This window comes from Pygocentrus nattereri, chromosome 4, assembly GCF_015220715.1.
Source record: "Pygocentrus nattereri isolate fPygNat1 chromosome 4, fPygNat1.pri, whole genome shotgun sequence".
Taxonomy (NCBI): Eukaryota; Metazoa; Chordata; class Actinopteri; order Characiformes; family Serrasalmidae; genus Pygocentrus; species Pygocentrus nattereri.
The window spans coordinates 36,326,746-36,348,958 of NC_051214.1; the positions used below are offsets into that span (position 1 = coordinate 36,326,746).

The following is a 22,213-nucleotide window of genomic DNA, read 5'->3' on the forward strand; positions in this document are numbered from 1 at the left end:
CATGATGTTTGCAGATGACATTGTAATCTGTGGTGAGAGTAGAGAGCAGGTGGAAGAGAATCTGGAGAGGAGAGGAATTTGCACTGGAGGAATGAAGGTCAGTAGAGACAAGACGGAATACATGTGTGTGAATGAGAGGGAGGCAGGTGGAAAGGTGAAGATGCAAGGAGTAGAGGTCGTAAAGGTGGATGACTTCAAATATCTTGGGTCAACCATCAAGAGCAATGGACAGGGTAGAAAAGAGGTGAAGAATAGGGTGCAGGCAGGATGGAGTGGGTGGAGACAGGTGTCAGGGCTGATGTGTGACAGAAGGATAGCAGCAAGAGTGAAAGGGAAGGTTTACAAGACAGTAGTGCGTCCTGCTATGATGTATGGTTTGGAGACTGTGGCTCAGTCTAAAAGACAGGAGGCTGAGCTGGAGGTGGCGGAGATGAAGATGCTGAGATTTTCGTTGGGAGTGACAAGGATGGACAAGATTAGAAATGAGCAGATCAGAGGGACAGTGAAGGTGGAGCAGTTTGGAGATAAAGCCAGAGAGGCCAGGTTGAGATGGTTTGGACATGTGTTGAGGAGGAATAGTGGATATATTGGGCAAAGAATGTTGGAGATGGAGCTGCCGGGTAGAAGGAGAAGAGGTAGACCTCAGAGAAGGTTTATGGATGTAGTGAAGGTGGACATGGAGATGGTTGGTGTAAAAGTAGAGGAGGCAGTGGATAGGGCAAGATGGAGGCAGATGATCTGCTGTGGCGACCCCTAAAGGGAGCAGCTGAAAGAAGAAGAAAAAGAAGAAGAAGAAGAAGAAGAAGAAGGAAGTGATCAGCCCAATACAAGGTAGCCAAATTATTGTGCTTTCGTTTAGGGACTTGGATTTGTTGGCTTAATATTCTGTCTATGTCCACGCATTGCGTACTGAGATACAGAGAGTGTTGAACACTGTGCAGTGAACATCAACATAAGTTCATTTGAAGGCCAGGTTAGACGTTGGACATACATGTAAGTGTAAAGCAAGTCCAGCAGATGGTGCTATATGTCTGTTTGTAGACTGATATCCAGATATAAGCAAAGACCCCTGATCCAAACCCAACTGATTGTTGATTGCTTAAGTGAAAATAAGAGAATACACTTAAATATGGCATTTCTATTTATTTGCTGGTTTTATATATTGAAAACAAATAATATACCAGAAAATGTGATGTAACCTTTACATAGGCTGCATTGTATGTTTAATTTATTTGTCCAATATGTTAAATTCAGCAATTAAACAGAAATCTTGCAGTAAATGTGCAGATGAGTGCTGTATATAGACGATATGTATTTTCATTTAGAAAATTAACAAACCTTTATTTAACCAGGGGTGCTCTTTTTTTATACAATTGTACATATTTATGTATGCAAAAAGTCTTAGGCAGCAATAAAAATGGTTTAAAACTGAAAATGTTTGTTGGCAGTAAGTGTTTTTGCCTGTAAATAATACATTATTAATGAATACAAATGAACATGCCATACTATAATTATACAATAATAGGATGCATAATGACCAATGATCAGCAGAATCAACAGATAATTGTTTTTTTAAAAATCAGCATTGGACGGATATTTAGATTTGACTTATTTCTTCAATTTGATTATGTGTACATTGTACCCTGGAAGAGCACAATGTTTAGACAATGCTGGGCTACTGAGATATGAAAATAGATGTTGATAAATGTTATTTGATAAAAGTCCAGACAATTTTTAAGCAACACAGCCTAAGATTTACAATTTGGCAAAGTGTGTTTGGTTTATTTATTTATTTTTAAATTATTATTAAATATTACATTATATTATGTCATAATGATGTCACAGAAACTCTTGACCCCTCCCTCTCATTATAAATATAAACTGTGTCTTGAGATTTATTTGACATGTTGGCATAATTAGTCCCTCTATTTGCTCCTGCTTTTGTAAAGTCTTGAAAGCCTGTGGATACAATTATGAGTCATAGTTTTCATTACCCTGCTAAATTCTCATGTTTAGTGATTTAGTTTCCGTATCTCAGTGTTTTTGTGGTTGATTCTGCTTCATGATGGGCATGCTGGTTTTTTTAGGATTATGGACTTGTCGGTACTGATCATTTTTCTTCTGTGATTTAGACCATGAGAATCATTTATTGTACAACAACAACAACAATAATAACAACAATAATAGAATCTTTCATTTTTACTACATTTATTCTCCTCTCTGTATTCATTCATTCACTTGTATTATCCTGTCTGTTGTAAGTATTTGTTTATTGTTAGAATTTATAAAGATGGCAAATTCTAGTCATTTCACTTCCACGTGCATAATGTTCAGAATGTAAATCATCGTATTTAAGATGTCTCATTTTTCCGTACATTAGTCCTCTCAGTTAAAAGACACAACACACGTAAAATTAAAGTCTATGGGCAGTTTCTGAATTCCATCAGCAAGTTAATTATGACGTGTTTAATTTGAAGTATTTGTAAATAAAGTTGTGTATCTATATTATTAGTTAATAATTAGCAAGGTATTAGTTTATCAAAGGGAAGAATTTGTGGTTACTTGTTTGCAGAGTGGGTGGCACGGTGACGCAGTGGGTAGGACTGTCCCCATGTTTGGCTGGGTTTCCTTCCACAGTCCAAAGACATGCAGTCAGGCCAATTGAAGAGACCAACTGAATGCCCCTTGGTCTGAATATGTATATCTGGGTGTCTGTCCTGCAATGGACTGGCGACGTGTCCAGGGTGTTTCCTGCCTTCTGCCCAAAGAACACTAGGATAGGTTCCAGTAACCCCAACAACCATAAAGGTAAGCCGCTTAGAAGATGAATGAACGAATATTTCCTGGGTAGTGGAGTGGGCAGAGTTTTTGCAGGATCATGCATGGATACCAGTAAATGTCAGGGAAAAGTAATTAAGCCTACCTTCACATTACAAGCCTCAATCTTCAGTACTGAATTTTTTTACTCATATCTGATCTTTCTAACTTCACATGTGTCTAAGTGACTCAAATCTGTCTTTAATGTGAACAAACCTGTGTCCTGAAATGACACACATACGCGCATCAAAAGAAGCACGTAAATAACCCAAGTGTGTCATGAGCATCAAAGGAGCTAACCAGCAGAACAAGACTTGATCCCAAAACAAATATTGTTAACTGTTAAAAATTAGCCCTGAGCTGTTCATTATTAGAGTGAGGCAAAGACAAAAATGGTCAAATACTTTGCCTTTGTAGTGTTTACTGGAACTAACTTCAGGTTAGGTGCTGCTGAAAGTGCCTGGAACTTTTTCAATGTATTACTTCATTGTCTACCTCATCCTAAGAAGGGTTATATTGTCAAAACATATTGTAGTGAAATGTTTACATGTTAGTTTTAGGTTGGTTATACAGCATTCCTTTCCTGAGTTTCTTTTGCTGAGGACTTACATTGTTGAGGGTGAGTGTGAGCAGCAAAACAGGAGATGTGAGCTGAGTAGCAAACAAGCTGTTAGAGAAAGAAAACTGGCATGTCAAAGCATGACTGTGGCCAACAACAGCTGGAAAATAAAGGACCACGATTTGTGCAAAAGCTGTGCCTCTCATAATAGCCATGGGTGCAACCATATTGTAGCATCTTGGTGATGAAGGAGACATGGCAGAGACCATAATTTCTGCTAGGAAAACTGCTCATTAACACCACCAGAAAAGGCACATAGCACAGCTGTGGATAGCAAGCAAAATGACTGCTAGCCACAGCTCTTCACACTATGGTAGATTTCCTAACCCTCACTTTCTTACCCACAGCCCAACACATGAACACAAGCAAGACACAGAACAGCGATGTTACCACTCAAAACAACAATATTTAACATCCCTTTAAGGAGGGCGACGCAGCACACGTAATGCAGATCTGCATATCAGACCCCTTCCGTGAACTGGAGCAACTGCCCAATGCCTCCCATTTTAAGTGTGTTTTGAAACATCAAGTTTTCATTTCTTTTACTTAGTGAACACATTTAAATTATTGTCCATTTTAATCCGTAGTATCTATATACTACAGATGTGGTAGGTAGGGATTAAATGGAGCATTCCTTCAAGTGCAATTTTCCTATTGTGGGTTGCTCTTTAATGTTATGTTGCTAACTTTACAGTAACAACGTTTGATGAAGAAAAAGAGGTTTTTGTTGATCTCAAAGGTTTTTTTCAAAGAAGAGCCCAGAGTTTCCCTTTCTTCGACACACAGATACACACACAAAAATGGTCAGTGTGCAGCAGGTGCAGCAGTGTGTCCTCAAGCCGTTGGGCCTCAGAAACAACATGAACAATACCAGCTTTAAGCTGCAGTTGGGAAGTAAGCACTATGTTTGATCTTTTCTGTCTAAGTGTTTCCTGGATTGTTTACACTCTGTGGCCAAATGTGCACAGATCTGATGTTCAAACTCTCAGAACAATAACCTTGTGCTGAAATACACACAATTGGCTGCTTTCCACTCAGTTTACAGTTGTGTTCTGTTCCCACTGTGTCAGTTATGGGGGGTTCAAGGAAGATGCAACAGTGTGGCAGACAATATGGGACGGATAAGTCATAGAACCCAAAATGTTAAATCCCTTATTTTCAGTTACAGTAACAAAGTACATGTACTTCATTCCTGTACTTAAGTACTTCTTTGAAGTATGATACTTTTTTTTTCACTTTACATTTCACTGTGAAATGTCCTACTTTCTATTGCACCACTTTCTGCAAGATGGCTTGAGGTAAAAACAATTTTACTTATTATACAAAAAATGTGATGCACTTCACAAAGAAATCAAACCAATCATAGTGCACTTTTTATACAATCTCTCCCCAAAATACAGAGTATCCAGTCATAGCTTAGGCACTGTAACTAGGCCCAGGCATGTCTGACAAGCTTTTGCAATTTAAGAAAATGTTGCAACGCTGATTGTGGCATTTGAAATTCAGATAACATCCCAGGATTTTGGATTGAATACACACTTCCCAGGGTGTACGCTGCCTACTGCCCAATGACTGCATACACCCTGGGAAGGTTGCCATGCCATCACAGGACATACATATACACATAGGGGTAATTTAGCATGTCCAAAAAGCCTGACTGCATGTCTTTGGATGGTGGGAGAAAATGGAGTACCCAGAGGAAACCCACACAGACAAGGAGAGTACATGCACACTCCACACAGAAAGGACCCCGGTCGCCCGGCCGGGAATCAAACCCACGCTCTTCTTATTGCACCATGCTGCTAAATTGAATACACAAAAACAGAAACGGTGATTTGTCAGAACATCTCACAAAACATGCTTTCAAGCTACAAGTGGAAATCAGTAAATTCACAACAGATACAGAAAAAACATTCTGTAATGCTGATTGTGCTTCAGACCCCAGCGAGTGGGGGAATCTGGTGATTGTGTGTGAGTTGAAAAAGTATTCAAAGAGAATTCAGTCAAAACTTGATGAAGGTCATGTTTTCAGAACATGTGAGTGAATAATCTACTATTGTCTTCATGTCTTTATCAGTATTGTTTTTTTTAATCTTTTTTGCATGAGACTTGAACGTTACGCCAGAGCTTCGTTATGAGCCTGTGAGTGTGATATTAAACTGTTAAGACTTATGACGTGGTCCGAAAAACACCTGCAAAATCGAACCTGACACTTCAACTGACTTTTCAATCAGTATTTCATGTTTTTCTGGGTGACTCACATCAGTGCACACTCACTATAGTATGCTTTTTTCTTTTGACTCAGTAATGCTACCTAATTTTAATCAGAAGACTTATGTAGTGCAGCTTTAAGTGCATTAACAGGCAAAAACGTTTGTAAAAAATACAAATGGACATGATATTAGTAATCAATTTATTATACTTTTCCTGATCAATATTTTACTAAGGGTATCTCTGCTGTCATTCATTGGAGTTTGCCCACCTGATTATTACAATCTATTAGTAAACTTGTATTTTGCCCATGTAGAAGGAAGCAGCAACTTAGAATAAACACGAGTTTTTGAAGTGCTCCAAAATAGCTGATTCTACATGATTGCCCTTCCTCTCACTGTGCACTTCAAGAGCTATAGCAGCTCGCTCTTACAACAAAGAGGAACAAGCTGCGGCAACAGACAAGCTACAGTAAAGAGGATGAAGAAAAAAATAAAACACAAGCTGTAATGTGACCATATATTAAAGCAACCCTGTAATTACAAAAGGCACAATCTAAATAAAACTTCTTACGGATGTAGATGAAAATGTGGCCTAATTAGAATCCAGAATGTACCAGGTTGTTTTACTAGCTTAACAGAAAGCAAGAGTCGGTTCATTATTCATATTTTGTGACCCAGATCAAACTTCAGTCTTTCCTCTCTGTTTTTTTTTTTCCTAAGGTACCGTTTTTCACCTGAAACTCTCTGTATTTTTCACTCACACAGCTTTTTATCAGATCTTAGTGAAGGTTACATATGTGATGTGGGTGTGAGAGTAAATCTGGCTTGTGTGTAAAATTTCACAGGTTGTGTTTAGAGGTTTTAGGCCAAAGCATACTGTACTCTTGCCTGCCTCCCTTTACCTAGTGTGTTAATTTCATAATGAATAAACCAAAGGAAATGTCCCAAAATTACTTGGGGGAAAAAGTCTGGTTCCATTGACCTACTTTTAAAATAAAGTTTTTTTCTTGCTCCTGTTAAGTTATTAATTTGTAGATTTGTGGTTTTGTCCTGACAGCAGCAAAGTTTTTCATGGTTAAATACATTTTACTCACATACACGTACATTTCCAGTCTGTAGCACGGCATGTGCTACCCCGGGCTCAACGAGGACACTGGAGGCAGGGTTCAGCGCTGCAGCAGCCAAATCTTTATTCTCACACAAAATAAGTAAACACAAACTAAACACTGCACTGAGCTATGCTGGACAGAGCCGAGAGGGAACGAGAGCTCGCCGCTCCGCCTCCCCATTACCGCCCCCAGCTGGCAGCTCAGCCACCTGGGTCGAATGTAGCGGCCTCGCTGCATAACAGGGCACGACAGAGCTCGGTGCGCGCTCCTTGCACTGGTCACTCTCACGGTTGGCACCAGCGTCCTCGTCCTCCTCCTCCCGCTGCCATTCTCATGCCTCGCGTCCATCCGGGGAGCTCAGGCTTTGCGCTCCGCCATCTCCACACTCCCGACTCTCTCCCGTTCGTCGCCGCTGAGTGTCCGGGGGGTGCATGGCACACAGTCATTGATTTACCTTTTCTGATTTCTAAATAAATCAGTGCTGCCCAAAGACTGGTCCTCAGACCAAAGCTGGCCTGCCAGGACAATTTCTTGCCCACCAGAAAGTTACAAAAAGAAACAGAAAGAAACAAAAAATAGTACCACTATTTAAGACCTACCATTCCTTGTACATTGTTTTGTCTTTTTGCCCTCATCCCACCACAACCATGGTACTTTGACTTTGATGTTTTGATATCTATGGCATGCATACAGACCTTTGCAAAGGTTTGGGCACCCCTTGGTCATATTATGTTTTATAATCTTATAATTACAAATATATTCAAGTGAATTAAAGTTCACTGAGTTAAGTGAATTTTACACATAGGAAAAAGGAACAAGATTAAACATGTGCAAAGGTCTGTGCACACATTTTTATATGGAGTTTTATATGAAAAATATAAATGAACAGAATTGTGCACTGGAAAGTGCCATAAAGGTGTGTTCTCCATGGAGAATGTGTTTACATGTTTTCACTCAGAAAGCCAACAAAACATGCAATTTGCTCAGACTTCTGCATGTGACTGTAAGCCTTTGTTTTACTGACACTCTGTGAAAGTGTTTTTGGATTTTGTCAGACATTTATCCGGGTTAAGAAGCAGAAATACTATAGTATTCTGATAACTCACTTATCCACAGCTTTTTAGCTTACAGTCAATGTATTGTCTTTTCACTCTCAAGGCACTGCACTTACTGCACTGTTTATTTGCCAAGTTTAACATGTTGGAGGAAAATATTTGCATGTGCAAAAGCTATGCCACATTTTAGAGTTTATGACTCTTACACACTAAGGCAAACGTAGCATTTGATGGTGAAAATGTATTAGTTGACATTGTATTAGTTGACATGCCAGGACTTAAAAGTCTGTAAGATGTAGCATCAGTAACTGAGAAAATATTTATTAGTTGGTGTTAGTCCATAGTCATTTAGCAGGTTTGTTGTCACTGGGAATAATTCTTGTCTTTTACAAATTTGTTTGACTGAAACAAGCTTTTTTCCCTATTATGAATTTTAAACACATACAAATTAAAATGAAAAAAAGAAACCATTAATTTGATCATGTCATGTTCCCACTGATTTCTTTCTGAAAATTAAACTGTTGGATGTGGAAATTCAGTTCCTATATGTTAGAAAGTTTATTTTACGTGTAATTAAAAAAAAAAATGAACGTCCAGTTTTCACTAGAAAAGTCCTGTGGAGATATACTATGAAAAGCCTTACTTGCTTAAATATACCTACTGCTAATAAAATCTGCATTTTGACACATTCGATTTTCATTTTTCATATTAGTACTATTTCCATGTTTAATTGTTTAAAATGTATTTATGACACTACATTGGCCTTCAATAACTGCTCACCTGCAGCACCTCTTTGATGTGCAGGGACAAACCATCTACACAATGAGTCAATCAGACAGTAACTGGAGGAGAACCCTCCTATTCAAATATGAAGAGCGCTACAGATTGACTGGTCAGATAACGCTGTGATCTTTGGAAACCACAATAATGAATTAACCAATGTTGAACTGTGAGCTCACTGTTGCCTGCAAACATCTGCTCATTTTATCTCGCTTGTGTTCTAAAAGAAAACATTTAACCTACGTCTCTGACGTCAGCCACAGGGAAGTGTGTTGCTCTTTTCTCTCCATTCCTTCTCACAGTTGCATTAGCACTGCCGCATTATCAATGGCTGGACAAAAACCCTTCTGAGAATAAATAAGCATAAAACAGAGAATCTCTGACATGACATTCTCATCTGCACCATCAGCTGGATCATCAGGGGAGCTCAGTTGCTGTGAATGTGATAAATGTAAGCCTGCTGTATGAATGTAACACCTCAGATTAAAAAGATAAAGTTTATTAATATGTATAAAAAGTTTTTTTTTCCTATTTCAGTTGCATGAGTTCAAGCATACTATGACATATAGAAGGCTTCAATTAAAAAACCTTATACACACACACATAAAAAAGAAAAAATAGATTTTAAGAGCAGTGAAGTCTTAAGAAATCACTGTGGCAGTTAGTTTCATGCTTACAAAGGCAAATGTTTTATGCAGAAATTCTTTTGCGCACTGAAGTTCACTGAACTCAACATTCTCCAACAAACTCAAACACGGGGTTGAGAATGTTCTCCCCCTGATTCACACTGTTCTAGAATGTTCTCCTCCCATTTACACTATTCTGCAATGTTCTCCCCGATTCACATTGTTCTACAAGATTCAACTCTCATTCAAACTGTTCTACAACATTCACCCCTGATTCGCTGTTCTAGAATGTTCTCCCCTCTTTCACACTGTTCTACAATATTCTCTTTCCCTTTGCACTGTTCTACAACATTTAACTCTCATTCACACTGTTCTACAATATTCTCCCCCTTATTCAGGGCTCTAGAACATTCTCCCCTTTTTCACACTGTTCTACAATGTTCACTTTCCCTTTGCATTATTCCACAGCATTTAACTTCTCATTCATGTAGTTCTAAAATTTTCTGCCAGGATTCACTGTTCTAGAATGTTCTCCCCTCTTTCACACTTCTACAATGTTCTCTTTCCCTTTGCACTGTTCCACAGCATTTAACTCTCATTAAACTGTTCTACAATATTCTCCCCATTTCACTTCTGTTTTAGAACGTTCTCCCCTCATGCACACTGTTCTACACTGTTCTCCAGCATTCACACTGTTTAAGAATGTTCTTCCTCTGATTTACCATTATAGGACGCTCTCTTCATTTACACTGTTTTAGAATGTTCTGATTTACCATTATAGGACGTTCTCCTCATTCACCCCCATTCACTCTGATTAACCACAATATCCCCTCATTTGGACTGGTCTCTCAGTTGTTATTCAGGAATAGTAAAACAATGGTGTTTGTTGAAGAATGTTTGGTCAGTGTGCCACAGCCTTGAAAAGTTTTTTAATACAGTATATCTCAACTTCAAATGAGTGCCAAGGGGGTAGACATTGGTCAGCTGGTTTTCTGTTCACATGGTAAAGGAGGTGGCATTGTCATAGGCGGCACTGTCCACAGACCTCCTGGACGACAGGTAGGCTTCTGAAGTGTTCCGAGAGGAACGCCTGGCCCCAATGTACCGCTTCCCCAGGCACCAGGCATCCTCCACGATCTTGCGAAAATGGTTCCTGAAGTTGACTCCGACAAAGGCGTACAGCAGGGGGTTGAGGCAACAGTGCAGGTAGGCCAGGCTCTTGGTGAGGATCAGCGCCAGACGCAAGTGCTCATGGTCACTGCACTCCTTTAGGAAGAACATGGTGATGGTGTCATAGAGCAGTGCTACATTGTATGGCAGGTGGCAGGCAATGAAGACCAGCACCACAGTCAGCACAACACGCACAGCCTTGTGCCTTTGGAAGTTTTTTGCACGTAGCAGGGTGAAGACCACTTGTGAGTAGCAGAAGGCCATGACCAGTAGAGGCAAGCAGAAGCCCACTGCTACCTGGGTGCTGGGCACCAGAGTCTTCATCTGCCGGGCAGTGTGGTTCTCTTTAAAGAACCAGTCACACACATACTGCTTTTCTTGAAATGTGTACCAGTCCCCAGGCAAGGTTACCAGATACTCTGACCCATCTGCATTATTACGGCTGTTAGTCTGGTTGCGATCATTTTCAGAGCTTAGGTGACTTTGGCCATTACTGGGTTTGTAGCGCTCGAAGTAGATGAAAGTGGGCAAAGACAAGAGCAAGGCCATGAACCAGACTGCACCACATATCAGATAACTGTAGACGAGGGTTCTGGAACGCAGCCTGAAGGACCTGCGGGCCTGCACGATAGCCAGGTAGCGGTCTAAGCTGATGCAGGCCAGAAGGAGGATGCCACTGTACAGGTTGATGCTGTAGATGCCACGCAGCAGCTTGCATGACCATGTTCCCAAAGCCCAGTCGCTCTGCTCACTGAAGATAATCAGAGGCAGTGCAACCACAAACAGGATGTCTGCTATGGCCACATTCAGCAGGTAAACATCTGTCATGGACTTGGTCCTCTTGTAGAAGGCATATGTGAGGATGACTAGGATGTTGCCGACAAAGCCTAGTATGCAAATGATGGAGTGCACGTAAACATGGAGAAAGTGCTGGACGTTGTGGTATCCCTGCTCCTCACATGGCTCTACTGTTTCAAGATAGTAGTCTTCGTATGAATCATTCATTTTGACTCTGTGAGGGACATGAGAATTTAATTATATCAATAGTGATAAAACTAGCAAAAGATGGCTTTAGTCATGTCTAGCCTGAAACTTCTAAACCAAGACAAAAATCTAAATTAAAATCATCTATAAAAACTGTGTGATTGCAGCATTAGGCTGTGTAAATAATGCATTTTTTTGTCAACATCATAAAATATGCAGTTTTTTTTTTTATAGCGACAGATACAGAAACAAGTACAGGCAATAATAAACCACTCTCAAAACTGGAAGGAAAGAAAAACATCTTAAAATTAAAGGACATTTACACATTGTAAAAAGTGGAACGAGGCAGACATTAATTTTGTGGTTTAAAGTGATGAAGTTTTTTTTTTTTTTTTTTTTTTCCCCAATCGAACCCATTTTCTTTATTATTATTTTTAAACCACTAATTAGAACAGAGACAGAAGCTAGTCAGTTCTCCCCCCAAAATGTAAGTTTTCTATATATATATATACTGAACAACATGGGGCACAAAACATGGGTGTTTAAATCTTTAAAATGTGTTGAATATATGCAAGAGGTAAGACAAGACGCACACGAAACCACCATATCAGGAGGTCAAATCTAAGGTTTTGATATTGCTTTGCAGGTAGATGCCATGTTCATACTGCAGTAGGAGGAAATTTGCAGGAACCAGGTCATGTTGTAAAAGCCACGAAGAGCCATGAGTCAAGATTCAGTGTAAATGACCTATTTATGGTATCAGTAGTGCCGGAAGTGGCTTACAAAACTTAATAGAACTGACATTTATATATGATTATGAATATTTAAAGCACTACATCTGTTAAGCTGTTACGTTTTTTTTTCCCCCCTATGTGGTATTACATATGGCAGATCGCATGACCGGGCAAAACCACAGAGGGTGACAATTTTTAATTTTTTAAATAAAGTATTTTCACTTTCAGTCGCTGCTCAGGCTCAAGTGAACTGCTTTAAATGTCAAGATGTAGGTTGTTAGAAAGTTCACTGATTGTTCTTACAACATAATCTAACGACTTAATCATACGTTAAAGTTGGGAGTGTGAAATACTAAAAAGAAAAAAGTGGCTTAGTTCTGGTTTCAGAAGGAGTCATTCTGATATGGCTTGAAAACGGAGGTCTTCCTTTGAAGTATGTCAGTAATTATAACGTTTGCACTCTTTCACACTTACCAATAAGTTTGATGAACATTTTCAGAAATATATTCTCTTGCAATTTTAGTCAAACAAATCTAGGTGGTACGTCTCTCTAATTTGGATGTTTATTTTCAATTGTTTCAAAAGTTTCAATTAATCATATGATGTTTGTATCTTTTAAGGCTATAATTTATAGAAAGGTGGATGATTACAATTGATAAACCTTGCCAGCCAGCTGCTAGTTTTAGATTTAGATATTTTTGCAGTGTGGTGCTGCAAATAAATAAATAAAAAAAATAAAAACCTCATGCTAATTTAGAAAAAAAAGGGAAAAACAAAACAAAACAAAAAAAAAAAACGCAGCACCACAGTGAAAAATGAACTAAACTAAATATAAAATGACAGCAGCTGGCTGACGAAGTTTATCAAATATAATAATTAACCTTACCATAATTGATGGCGCTAAAGGTGCAAAACATTATCCGATTGGAACTTATGGAGAGAATCCGAGAAACTAACAACAAAGTAAATAAAAAAAAAAAAAAAAAAAAAAAAATTAAAAACAGAAAACAACCCCTTAGGGTTTACCCTCAGTCTCAGTCTGTTGCAGTTACATACATCTCAAAAAAACCTGAAAGTGAGCTAAGAGTAAACAAAAAGTTCTTACCGCTTCTGTCAGAAGTCAGCTTTACCCCCGTGACTGTCCTGTGCAACTGAGCGACTGTCACTCAGAGCATGCATAAGCTTGTTTGAGGTGGAGTCTGACAGATATGATCTTAAGTCCTTTGTCCTTTTTGGAATGTCTTTGCTGTTCGCCTTCGTAATTACCACTTCATCCTTTCAGTACTGGGTTTCCAGATATATGCACAGAGCAACCTCAGGCAAAATTACACTATCAATGAGAATAATCCCTTGAAAAACCTAAAGCTAAACTCAATCTGCGGCTGGAAAAAGACAGTATATTATGCAACATAACCACAAGAAGGGAACTTGATGTTGAACAGTAGAGCTTTAATGGGAACTGCTAACACAATAAGCTTATAACAATATCCACAAACACAGAAACACAGGAGCAGTTGTCATGGTGTCACGCCACATCTTCCATGTAGTCTGCTGCACCTTGACTCAGCTGAGACAAACTCACGTCCTGAGTGATCTCGTCGAGCTGGAGAAAGAGACAGAGCAGCAGTGAATGAATGCTTTAACCACTGCACATGAAGCTAACTTCACAGGTTAAACTTCCATACGGACATAAAAGAATTACACTCAGGCTGAGAAATCACACGGCACAAAGTTGGTTTCTTTCATGGCTGGGTATCTAAATTCACTTCCACCTTTGAAGTTTTTTTTGTGTTTTTGTTTGTTTTTAAAAAGACCTTTCCTCATTAACATCGCAATTTCACTTCTGCTTCTATTACAATGTGCAGTGTTATCTGAAGGGCCTCTCTAGCTTCTCTAAGTTCCAATTTGAGGTCACGAAGAGGAGTATCTGCAGAGAACTGCGGCAGGTACCTTGTCACTGAGATCAGGTCCTTCGATAGAGACTTCTTCAATCTCCTCACCAATGCTCAACTCACTCTTCGAGTTATCTGATCGATGGCTGTGGGAGAGGCGGAGATGTTAACACATGCAGAACGAAGACTTAAATATCAACAAGGGAGTTCGAGCCCAAGGGCATGCTAGATGAAACAAAACAAGATTCACCTGTTGAAATCATCGTCATAGTCGAGGTCTTCATCTGTGGACGTTGAAAAATGTGATGGTGAGAAAACTTGCTGAATGCATTAAAGATTACATAAAGTGAGTTGATATACAGCTTTAAGATGCTCACCTGAGCCTGGTTACTGGACTGGCTAGGCCAGTTTAACACTTTACTGATTAACTTCTTTAGGCGAGCACTATGTTTTGAATAAAGTGTTTCTGCATTAAGAATATACACTCAGGACATGCCTGGTCAAATTATGTTTTATTACTTTTCTAAATGAACGTTCTACAGGGAACACACCCCTGCAATTTTAAGGGCATAATTTTCGTTTACTTGGTGAGTATAACATACCAAAAAAAAAAAAAAAAAAAAGACGGCATATTTTATGTTTTACAATGATAAACTCTTCAAGTAAATAAAAAATTATGCACTAAAATGTGCAGAAAGATGTTTGCCAGCCATGCAGGCCCAAAGCCATGATGCTGCCTTGTTTGCGTTGCATCATTTGCACTTCATCCTGTTTCTTCACACTTTAGTCTTTTCATCCTTTGATAAAGGTTTATTTTTTTACGTCATTTGTTCATGAAACTGTTCCAGAACTTTTCTACCTCATTTTTGTGTCTCATTACAAATTCCAGTTAAGCCAGTCTTTGGTGGATATTTCTGCAAGTTCTCTTTACAGTCATTAGATCCTGTAGTTCTCCTTAAATGGTCATTGCAAACTGCTTACTCAACTAGCATTTTCTCTTTATCAAGATAATCTACAGGATTAATTTTGCAATTTCCTAATTGCCCATAATGCTTTTGTGTTAGCTTTGTTAGCTATATCTTCAAAGTAGCTTTCTTTTTCATCACAGTTTATCTTGGTTTATGCCTCACCTCAAAGCTAACTTCAAAAATCAAATTCTGATAGCTACATCAAATACATATTCACAGCTCTTTCGACACTGCACAATTACAAGAACGTTCAACCATTGAGAAGTCAAGGCATTTAGCAACATACTCCAGTACGTTGGAAATTGGGAATTATGAATTCAACTTGCTTTCTTTACAGCCAAATTGGCTTATGGCAGATTTTTGGAAAGACTTATTTATTTACATATTTTATTGGTGTTTCTTTTACTCATCTCATACCGTGTGTGCTACATGAACACATGCTAGCACATTTCTGACACTCAAAGTTGCAACACAAATAACAATTTGCACTTCAAGTGGCCAAACTGACACTACATTTTTTAAACAAAAAAAAATCTGTTGCTAAATTCAATAACGTGACATCAATTAAAGTACTTTGTTGTAAACAGTAAGTTGTAACTTTCTATTTAGCACAACGAGTCATGCATAACTATACTATGACATTTCGTTACAGGTGCAGCAGTTACACTTTTCCTCATCTTTTTTCCTGTCATAATACTGTAACATACATCGGCAAAAATAATAAGAAAATACATGACTGCATGCTTGCAGCAACAATATCAAATGCAATTGTACATTCCTAGAAACCTCATTCATCTTTTGATCTGAAATATAACTTTCAGGAATATGTAATAAAAAAAACAACTAAATAAAAAGGTTCACCAATATGATAAAACATAAGCAAGACTGAAAACTCAATGCAAAAATATCTCACCCAGAAGAGGAGATGTGGTCTTCTCATTCAATGCTTTAAAATCATGAAGGCTTTTTTCTTTGGAATTTGATGTGCCTGTAAGAAAAACCATTCAGATTTCCAATGTATGCAGACCTTATGTGTAGAAATGTGCTTAGTAGGCTGCCATTACCTTTTACAGTTATTTGTGAGTGGGAATTCACCATGGTTTTACTGAGAAAATGACTGATGGAAACTTATTCTATTAAAGGCAACTATAGAGTACGTATACCTAATAAAGTGGCTGCTGAGTGCATAACATCATCATACCGCTTTTACAGGAGACAGGGTCTCTTTGGCTGTTCTCTGCAGAGAGAGATCCGCCTACACTTTTTAATGGAGGGGTGTCTGACAAGGGGGAGGGAGTTCTTCCAGCTGTCTTTGCTGATTCTGCTCTCCTAAGGTACAGCGAGAGAAGGCACTTAGTGGAATTGATGTGCATACCAACTGGTGGTTAATTCAAGTGACAGGCATGTGAGGAGAAGCGGAAGTATGAAGATGGCAGGAAGAGCAGAGCAAAGCCCAGCTCACCTGAACTCAGAGTCAGGGCTGCGCTTGTTCTCACGGTCTGAGAACACGTCTTCTGTATCCCCCTCAGTGTCGCTGCCTATAGCAGACAGACTGAGCCCAGAAAGAGAGTGCACCCACATACATGCACGCAGAAATGCATAATACACACACCCACCCAGAGAAAAGAAGAGAAGAGAGTAGGGGGGCTTTGAGATTGGTAAGATATGCAAAAATGCAGAGAGGCAAAATGTGTTAAAAGGTAGACAGAAGACAATAATTAATGACGCCATTGAGCTTGTACTTAATATTCAAATTATACCGTATTATGCCTTGCCCACACTAATACAGATTAGAGCTGCACAATATGGATATGAAATACAATGTTTGATAAAACTAGGTATCACAGTGACAATATGAGAAGCGATAAATTATGATAAAGTAGAAGTGCAGCAGACAGACAAATTTTTAGGCTTTATAAACAATTGCAAACGAACTTTAAATAAGTAATTAAATAAATATTCCCCTTTTTTTATAAATAGGCCTACAAAAACTAATTTTAATACGTTTTAATAAGAAGGAACTGAGCACGCAAGAGTCTGTCCCAAAGGTCCGCTACAGAGCTTCAGACATTGGGCTTCAGGCTGGGTTAGGGCTGATTATCCATGTAAGAGACTGCACTTTTTTTTTTTTTTAATTAGTAATTTTTAAATGCAGGCCTGTTTTGTTTTGTTGTATGTGTACAACAAATCCATTCTTTCCAACTTAGCCAGGGATGCCAGAACAAAAACCTTGCCAGGGGCAACGGTTTAAAATTCCAAATGAGTCAGGTTTTTACATCAGATATAATTCACACTGGTCATGTACAGTGTAGAGCTTGCATTGGTATTTTGAGCTATGATAGCATGAGGACTTTTCAGTAACTATGGATGCAGCCATTCCACCCACTAGCCAGAGGGGAAAAAATTGACAAGAGTGCTTCTTTGCACTAGTTAAACCAGTATCAGCCACAGCACAAGCTGAGCACACAGATTAGTGTGCATGGATTCTGTCTTTAGTTAAATTTCTATACGTCAAAGCAAGGACTCAGCAACAAAACAAAATAACTGTAAAACAATGTCTGCAATAATCCATCTTTGCTAATGTATACAAGGTGTTCAGATTTAAAATTTAACAGGGACTGGTCAGGTCTAGTCAATGAGTTGTTGTGGGTATAAACTGAGCTCAAGCTTCAATTCCATGCCTGCTGTTGGAGTCCTACAGCAGTGATTGCAATGATTTTTTAAAATATATTCTTCACAGTTATGCTCAGTTGTAAAAGCAAGAGTAAATGGATAGTAGGGACAGCATCCTGATTCAGTCATCCTCTATTTTGCTTATACTGGAGCTAAGATCATGTGATAATTAGGAGCATGTAACATGACAATGAAAATGTGGATACCTCCTGGTAGTCAAATGTATTTAAATGTATATTTAAAGTTTTTTTAATTTAATTAAAATTTCTTACACATACGAATATATTTCTTTGACAATTTTGTCGCTGGGAAGTCTACAGTAGTTTATGTGGTATTTGCTCACTTCGTGGACAGCATGGCATGTAGAATGACTGTTCCTCTAGAAAGTTGTTGTGATAGGAGATAAGGACTTGTTTATACCCATCTTCAAACAATGCCACCAGACATGGTGGCGCAGCCCACAGTAAAAGAACTGTTTTCCATCATTGTAGAAGTGGGTGAATGATGCCCTTGTGGAGATTATTCAGAAAATTCTAAAGGTCTTGAGCATGAACATCAGCCATGTTGATGGAATTAACAAATTAATGTGTTTACATTATAATAGTTTTGCTAAGTAATTACAAATCAGCAAGTGTATGTATAAATTTGTCTAATTTACTCAAGATTTGCACAAAAGTATACCTTCTTTGTTCAGTGCTTTGTGGGAAAGGAGCACCAGGCACAGGAGAGCATTTTGAAAAAATGCACCATCAGTGGTTGTCATGTCAATGCAGATAGAAGGTCAAAACAGAGGAAACTTCTGCATTTTTAAAAGCATCCATATTAGAATAGACAAGGCCTTAAATAAACACGGGTGGTTACAATGAAACGTTATCATTTGATAGAGTGTGGCTACAGTAACGATGAGTCCATGGCACCAAAGGGCCAGAGAGCCTGGTTTTGCATCCATGGGTAAGATGGCTGCAGAGGGCAGTAATGGCAGAGTGATCACTCCATGCACACTCACTCATTGAGGCTAGTACCCCTCCTCATTTGGGAGAAGGACGGCCCTGCCAGGCTCTCCTCCCTCTGTAGGTGCTGGCTCCTTACAGGACCAGGGAAGAAAGCAGAGACAGACGACAGTAACAGAATGAGAAAGACAGGTACGGGGGAAGCAAAAAGCAAAGGAAGCAAGAGGCGCAGTAGACAGCAGCAGCGCTCCAATACAAAGAACCAAGCGCTAGCCTTTTTCACATGATAAGAGCTGGTGTGGCATCCTCTAATGCACGTCAGTGGAAAAAAACTGAACAGCAGCACTCAAAATCAGCTTGAGACTTAAAACAAACTAATTCAAACACCCTGAGAGAAGAGGAAGTACTTACTCTTTCTGACTAAAGCTCTTTTCAGAATGTCTCTGCCCTGAGTATGGCTTATCTGTAGATGGCATACTACTGTTTCCACATGCAGTGATGACAGAAAAAAAAAGAGAAGATGCAAGTGAGCAGGGCTTTTAAATATAGTGATCATCAATACATGGCCTATGATAAAACAAAAAACAATGGACATAGTTTGTTGTTTTATTATTTAGTTACCAATGTGTTCCATTTCACGATAAAACTACTCCTCCATTTAAAACTAACACATTTCTCAACCTACTGACTTACTGAGTGAAACTGTTCCCTTTTGCAACTTCTTACCAAATGGTACTGCACTGGCAAACCAGGTGTTTAAAAGACTTTAACTGATGAATGTCTGCTGATAACATGCTTATTGTCCAGTGTCAGTGAGTGAGAACATTCTGGGATTTGCTCCAAATTATCAGCACTTACCAGCCATAAGTCTTTTGGGGTTTTGGGAGAGGATCATCAAAGAAGGAGTCTCCTTCCTCCTCCTCATCCTCTAGGCCCAGGTCCAGTGATGTCCTAAGTATCATGGGGTCCACCCTGCTTGCTGCAAGCCCTTCGCCGGCACCACTGGGGACCTGCACGAGAGCTCTGTTCTTCTGGGAGCCCAGCAGCTCACTGTGACTCAACAACAGCTCTCCAGCCTGTGTGAAGGTCATCAGAATAACATTAGGCCCTATAGAAGAGGTTGGTATCAACATTCATTTATTTATTGATTGTGTGGTACATTAATAGTTAATGGTTTATGAAGCACTTTAATTAAAAGAATTAGTCAAAGTATCTGTAAGAGATGTGAGTGGGAGTTCCATGCTGCTGAAGATGTACATGGTGAGAGAAATTCAGACGAAATAGTGCTGTTAAAAGGACAAGATGACATTCTCAAGTAAAATTGCATTTTGACATTTGGACTTTTCTGAGCTTTTTTTTTTTTGGAGAGAGATTATTGTAGTTGGCTCACTGGAGTCAAACACTGACATCAGTTACAAGAACAGTGGGCTGTGCAAAAGTCATTTCTGAAATTGGCCCACATAAAAACGTCCAGCTATGAGCAACACAGACATGGAGGAATCCTAAAAGAAATTAATTTGAGAAAATTATGATCACTCGGCAGAGAAGTTGTCTGCTGTATGAATTGAAATGCTACATTTACTTGAGATGCAACATACTTTTTTCTATTTATTATGGTCCATTAGTGCAGTAGAAATAAATTAATTAAAGAAAAAAGCATGCCGCAAAAAATAAAAATAAATAAAAAGTTAGTTACTATGTAGATGACTACATTTAAAGAAATCTGCAAGGCATTCAGTTGCAGGGAAAACCAGAATGTAAATGAAAAGTTCAAATAAAACCAATGAAAAAATATAAGGCTGCACAATTATGGGAAAAATATACTGCTGTTTTTTTTTTTTTTTTTTAAGGAATAACAATTCATGACTGTAATTAGGGAGGCTAGTGGTCTTCTCACAGCACATTCTGAAGACATTCCTTTGTTTTGAACACCTTTGGTAAAACACAGCACATTCAAATGCAACAGTGATGAATGATTAGTACACCAGTTACATCTTTTCAGAGATAAAGATTTGGTTAAAGATACAGGAACCACTGAAAGGGCATCATGAGAGCGTGTCAAATAGAGATGGCACAGATCTAACACCTAGTATCAACACAGGGCCACTACCAGCAAAGAATACTGGATCAAACACTTGAGAACAAATCTAACCTGAAATATTACAGAATAGCTCAGAGCGCATTCAAATAAAAAGCGATAATTAAACAGCAAAGCACTGAATTAAAGTTTTTAAGAAACCACACATTTCTGTGCTTTGTTTTCATCAGTCTGATGGGAAACAAACACTGATTTATCTATATGATTATCAAGCTACCTAAGTCATCACCAGTAGCAAACAGCTCCTGCTCTGCAAGTCAAAGTATGGGCAGGAATACAGTTGCAACTACAGTCAGTTTCAGCTTAAAAATAAATGATTAAAATGAATATTTTAAATGTATTTGTTGTATTCCAGAAAAGTACATTCGAAAGGAGACACTAGATTGCTATGTGAAAATATCTGCACTTCATGCATTATACTAGCAACACTTCAAGCGTTTTTCTGCATTGCTAATGCAGGAAGATTTTTATTTCTAATTTCTACATTTTATAAATGTTTATGCATCTGCCAATGCCAATACTGATACGCACATGAAAAATATTGGATGTCGACATCACCTTACAATTCTGAAATGAATACCTCTCTAGCAAAATACAGTAACTTTTTTGGGTTACTGGAACATCGCTTCCTGGTGGGTGCTGAGATATCACAAACTGCATTGTTTTGACAGTCACCTACAGTTTTAGGCCACTCTAAGCACCAAAATTGCTAATTTATATAATAACACCCACCAGTATAGCACTGTGTAACACATGTAAAACTACTATCTTTTAAAAGAAAAACAGCAGATGTAATTAAAATAAATTTCCTCAAATAGCTAGTCAGCTAACATGCTCTTGGTATCTCAGTTATATAAATAAATAATAAGAACTGGCTGGTGACTGTAGAAAGCAGTTTTTGAGTTTCATATTTTTGGTTATGCATTTCTTCCTGTAGTACAGCTGAGTGTTTGAAGAAATTGGTGTATAGCACACTTAAAGTGCTATTAAACAATCACTGTTGTCGGCACAAAACCTTGCATCTCCAAAATGCTAACTTTAATCTACCAGCTGTAGATTAATTATGATTCATTGTGCAGCCCTATGAATAATGGCAAGATTTGACAGTCATATCAAAAGTACTACTGATTAGTGGAAGCTTCCCATAACCTTACGTGCTTATTTATGCCTTGTACTAAATGTAAGGTAACATTAATTCATGAGCTACAGTTTAGCATCATCCAATGTTTTGCATTTGTGTACAATGCAAAAGATACAATGACAGACAATGAAATGAAAACAGCACAGTGAATGAAACAAAAATGGACCAAAAAAAGAAAAAAAAAAAAGCTGCATATCTATATGCTTGTGTCAACGGAGAAAGTGGCATGTGCTGCAAGAGGCCTAGCGCTAGCGTTTCAGCTCATGTGCTTTACCTGAGGCCCAGGCGGCTCTTCCTGCGCTGCACTAGGCTTTATAAATCCCTTATACCTGGGTATCTGAATATAAAAACAGAACTATCAGCCTCCCTCTTCACTTAACCAGC

General features: G+C 38.6%; 2 protein-coding genes across 11 annotated transcripts in view; both read right to left on the bottom strand.

The window, feature by feature from the left end:
- Window positions 1-9,076: 9,076 nt before the first annotated feature.
- On the bottom strand, window positions 9,077-13,387 carry ccr6a (chemokine (C-C motif) receptor 6a). The gene is made up of 2 exons (XM_017681512.2): window positions 13,213-13,387; window positions 9,077-11,401 (listed from the first exon to the last, which is right to left on the bottom strand). Exon 2 carries the CDS (start codon window positions 11,392-11,394, stop codon window positions 10,216-10,218), a length of 1,179 nt encoding a protein of 392 aa, XP_017537001.1. The 5' UTR covers window positions 11,395-11,401; window positions 13,213-13,387; the 3' UTR covers window positions 9,077-10,215.
- Window positions 13,388-13,535: 148 nt separating this feature from the next.
- cep43 (centrosomal protein 43) overlaps window positions 13,536-22,213 on the bottom strand; it is a 15,872-nt gene continuing 7,194 nt past the window's right edge. For 2 of the 10 annotated variants that reach the window (XM_017682534.2, XM_017682552.2), the window contains 10 exons: window positions 22,104-22,166; window positions 19,449-19,666; window positions 19,002-19,070; window positions 18,647-18,724; window positions 16,430-16,519; window positions 16,169-16,296; window positions 15,881-15,955; window positions 14,250-14,283; window positions 14,058-14,145; window positions 13,536-13,710 (listed from right to left, as the gene is read on the bottom strand). In XM_017682534.2, coding sequence (XP_017538023.1) covers window positions 13,633-13,710; window positions 14,058-14,145; window positions 14,250-14,283; window positions 15,881-15,955; window positions 16,169-16,296; window positions 16,430-16,519; window positions 18,647-18,724; window positions 19,002-19,070; window positions 19,449-19,666; window positions 22,104-22,166 — 921 coding nt within the window. In that variant the 3' untranslated portion in view covers window positions 13,536-13,632. The remainder of the gene's footprint in view (window positions 13,711-14,057; window positions 14,146-14,249; window positions 14,284-15,880; window positions 15,956-16,168; window positions 16,297-16,429; window positions 16,520-18,646; window positions 18,725-19,001; window positions 19,071-19,448; window positions 19,667-22,103; window positions 22,167-22,213) is intronic. The other 8 variants (XM_017682543.2, XM_037537985.1, XM_017682575.2 and 5 more) reach the window with 8 other exon arrangements.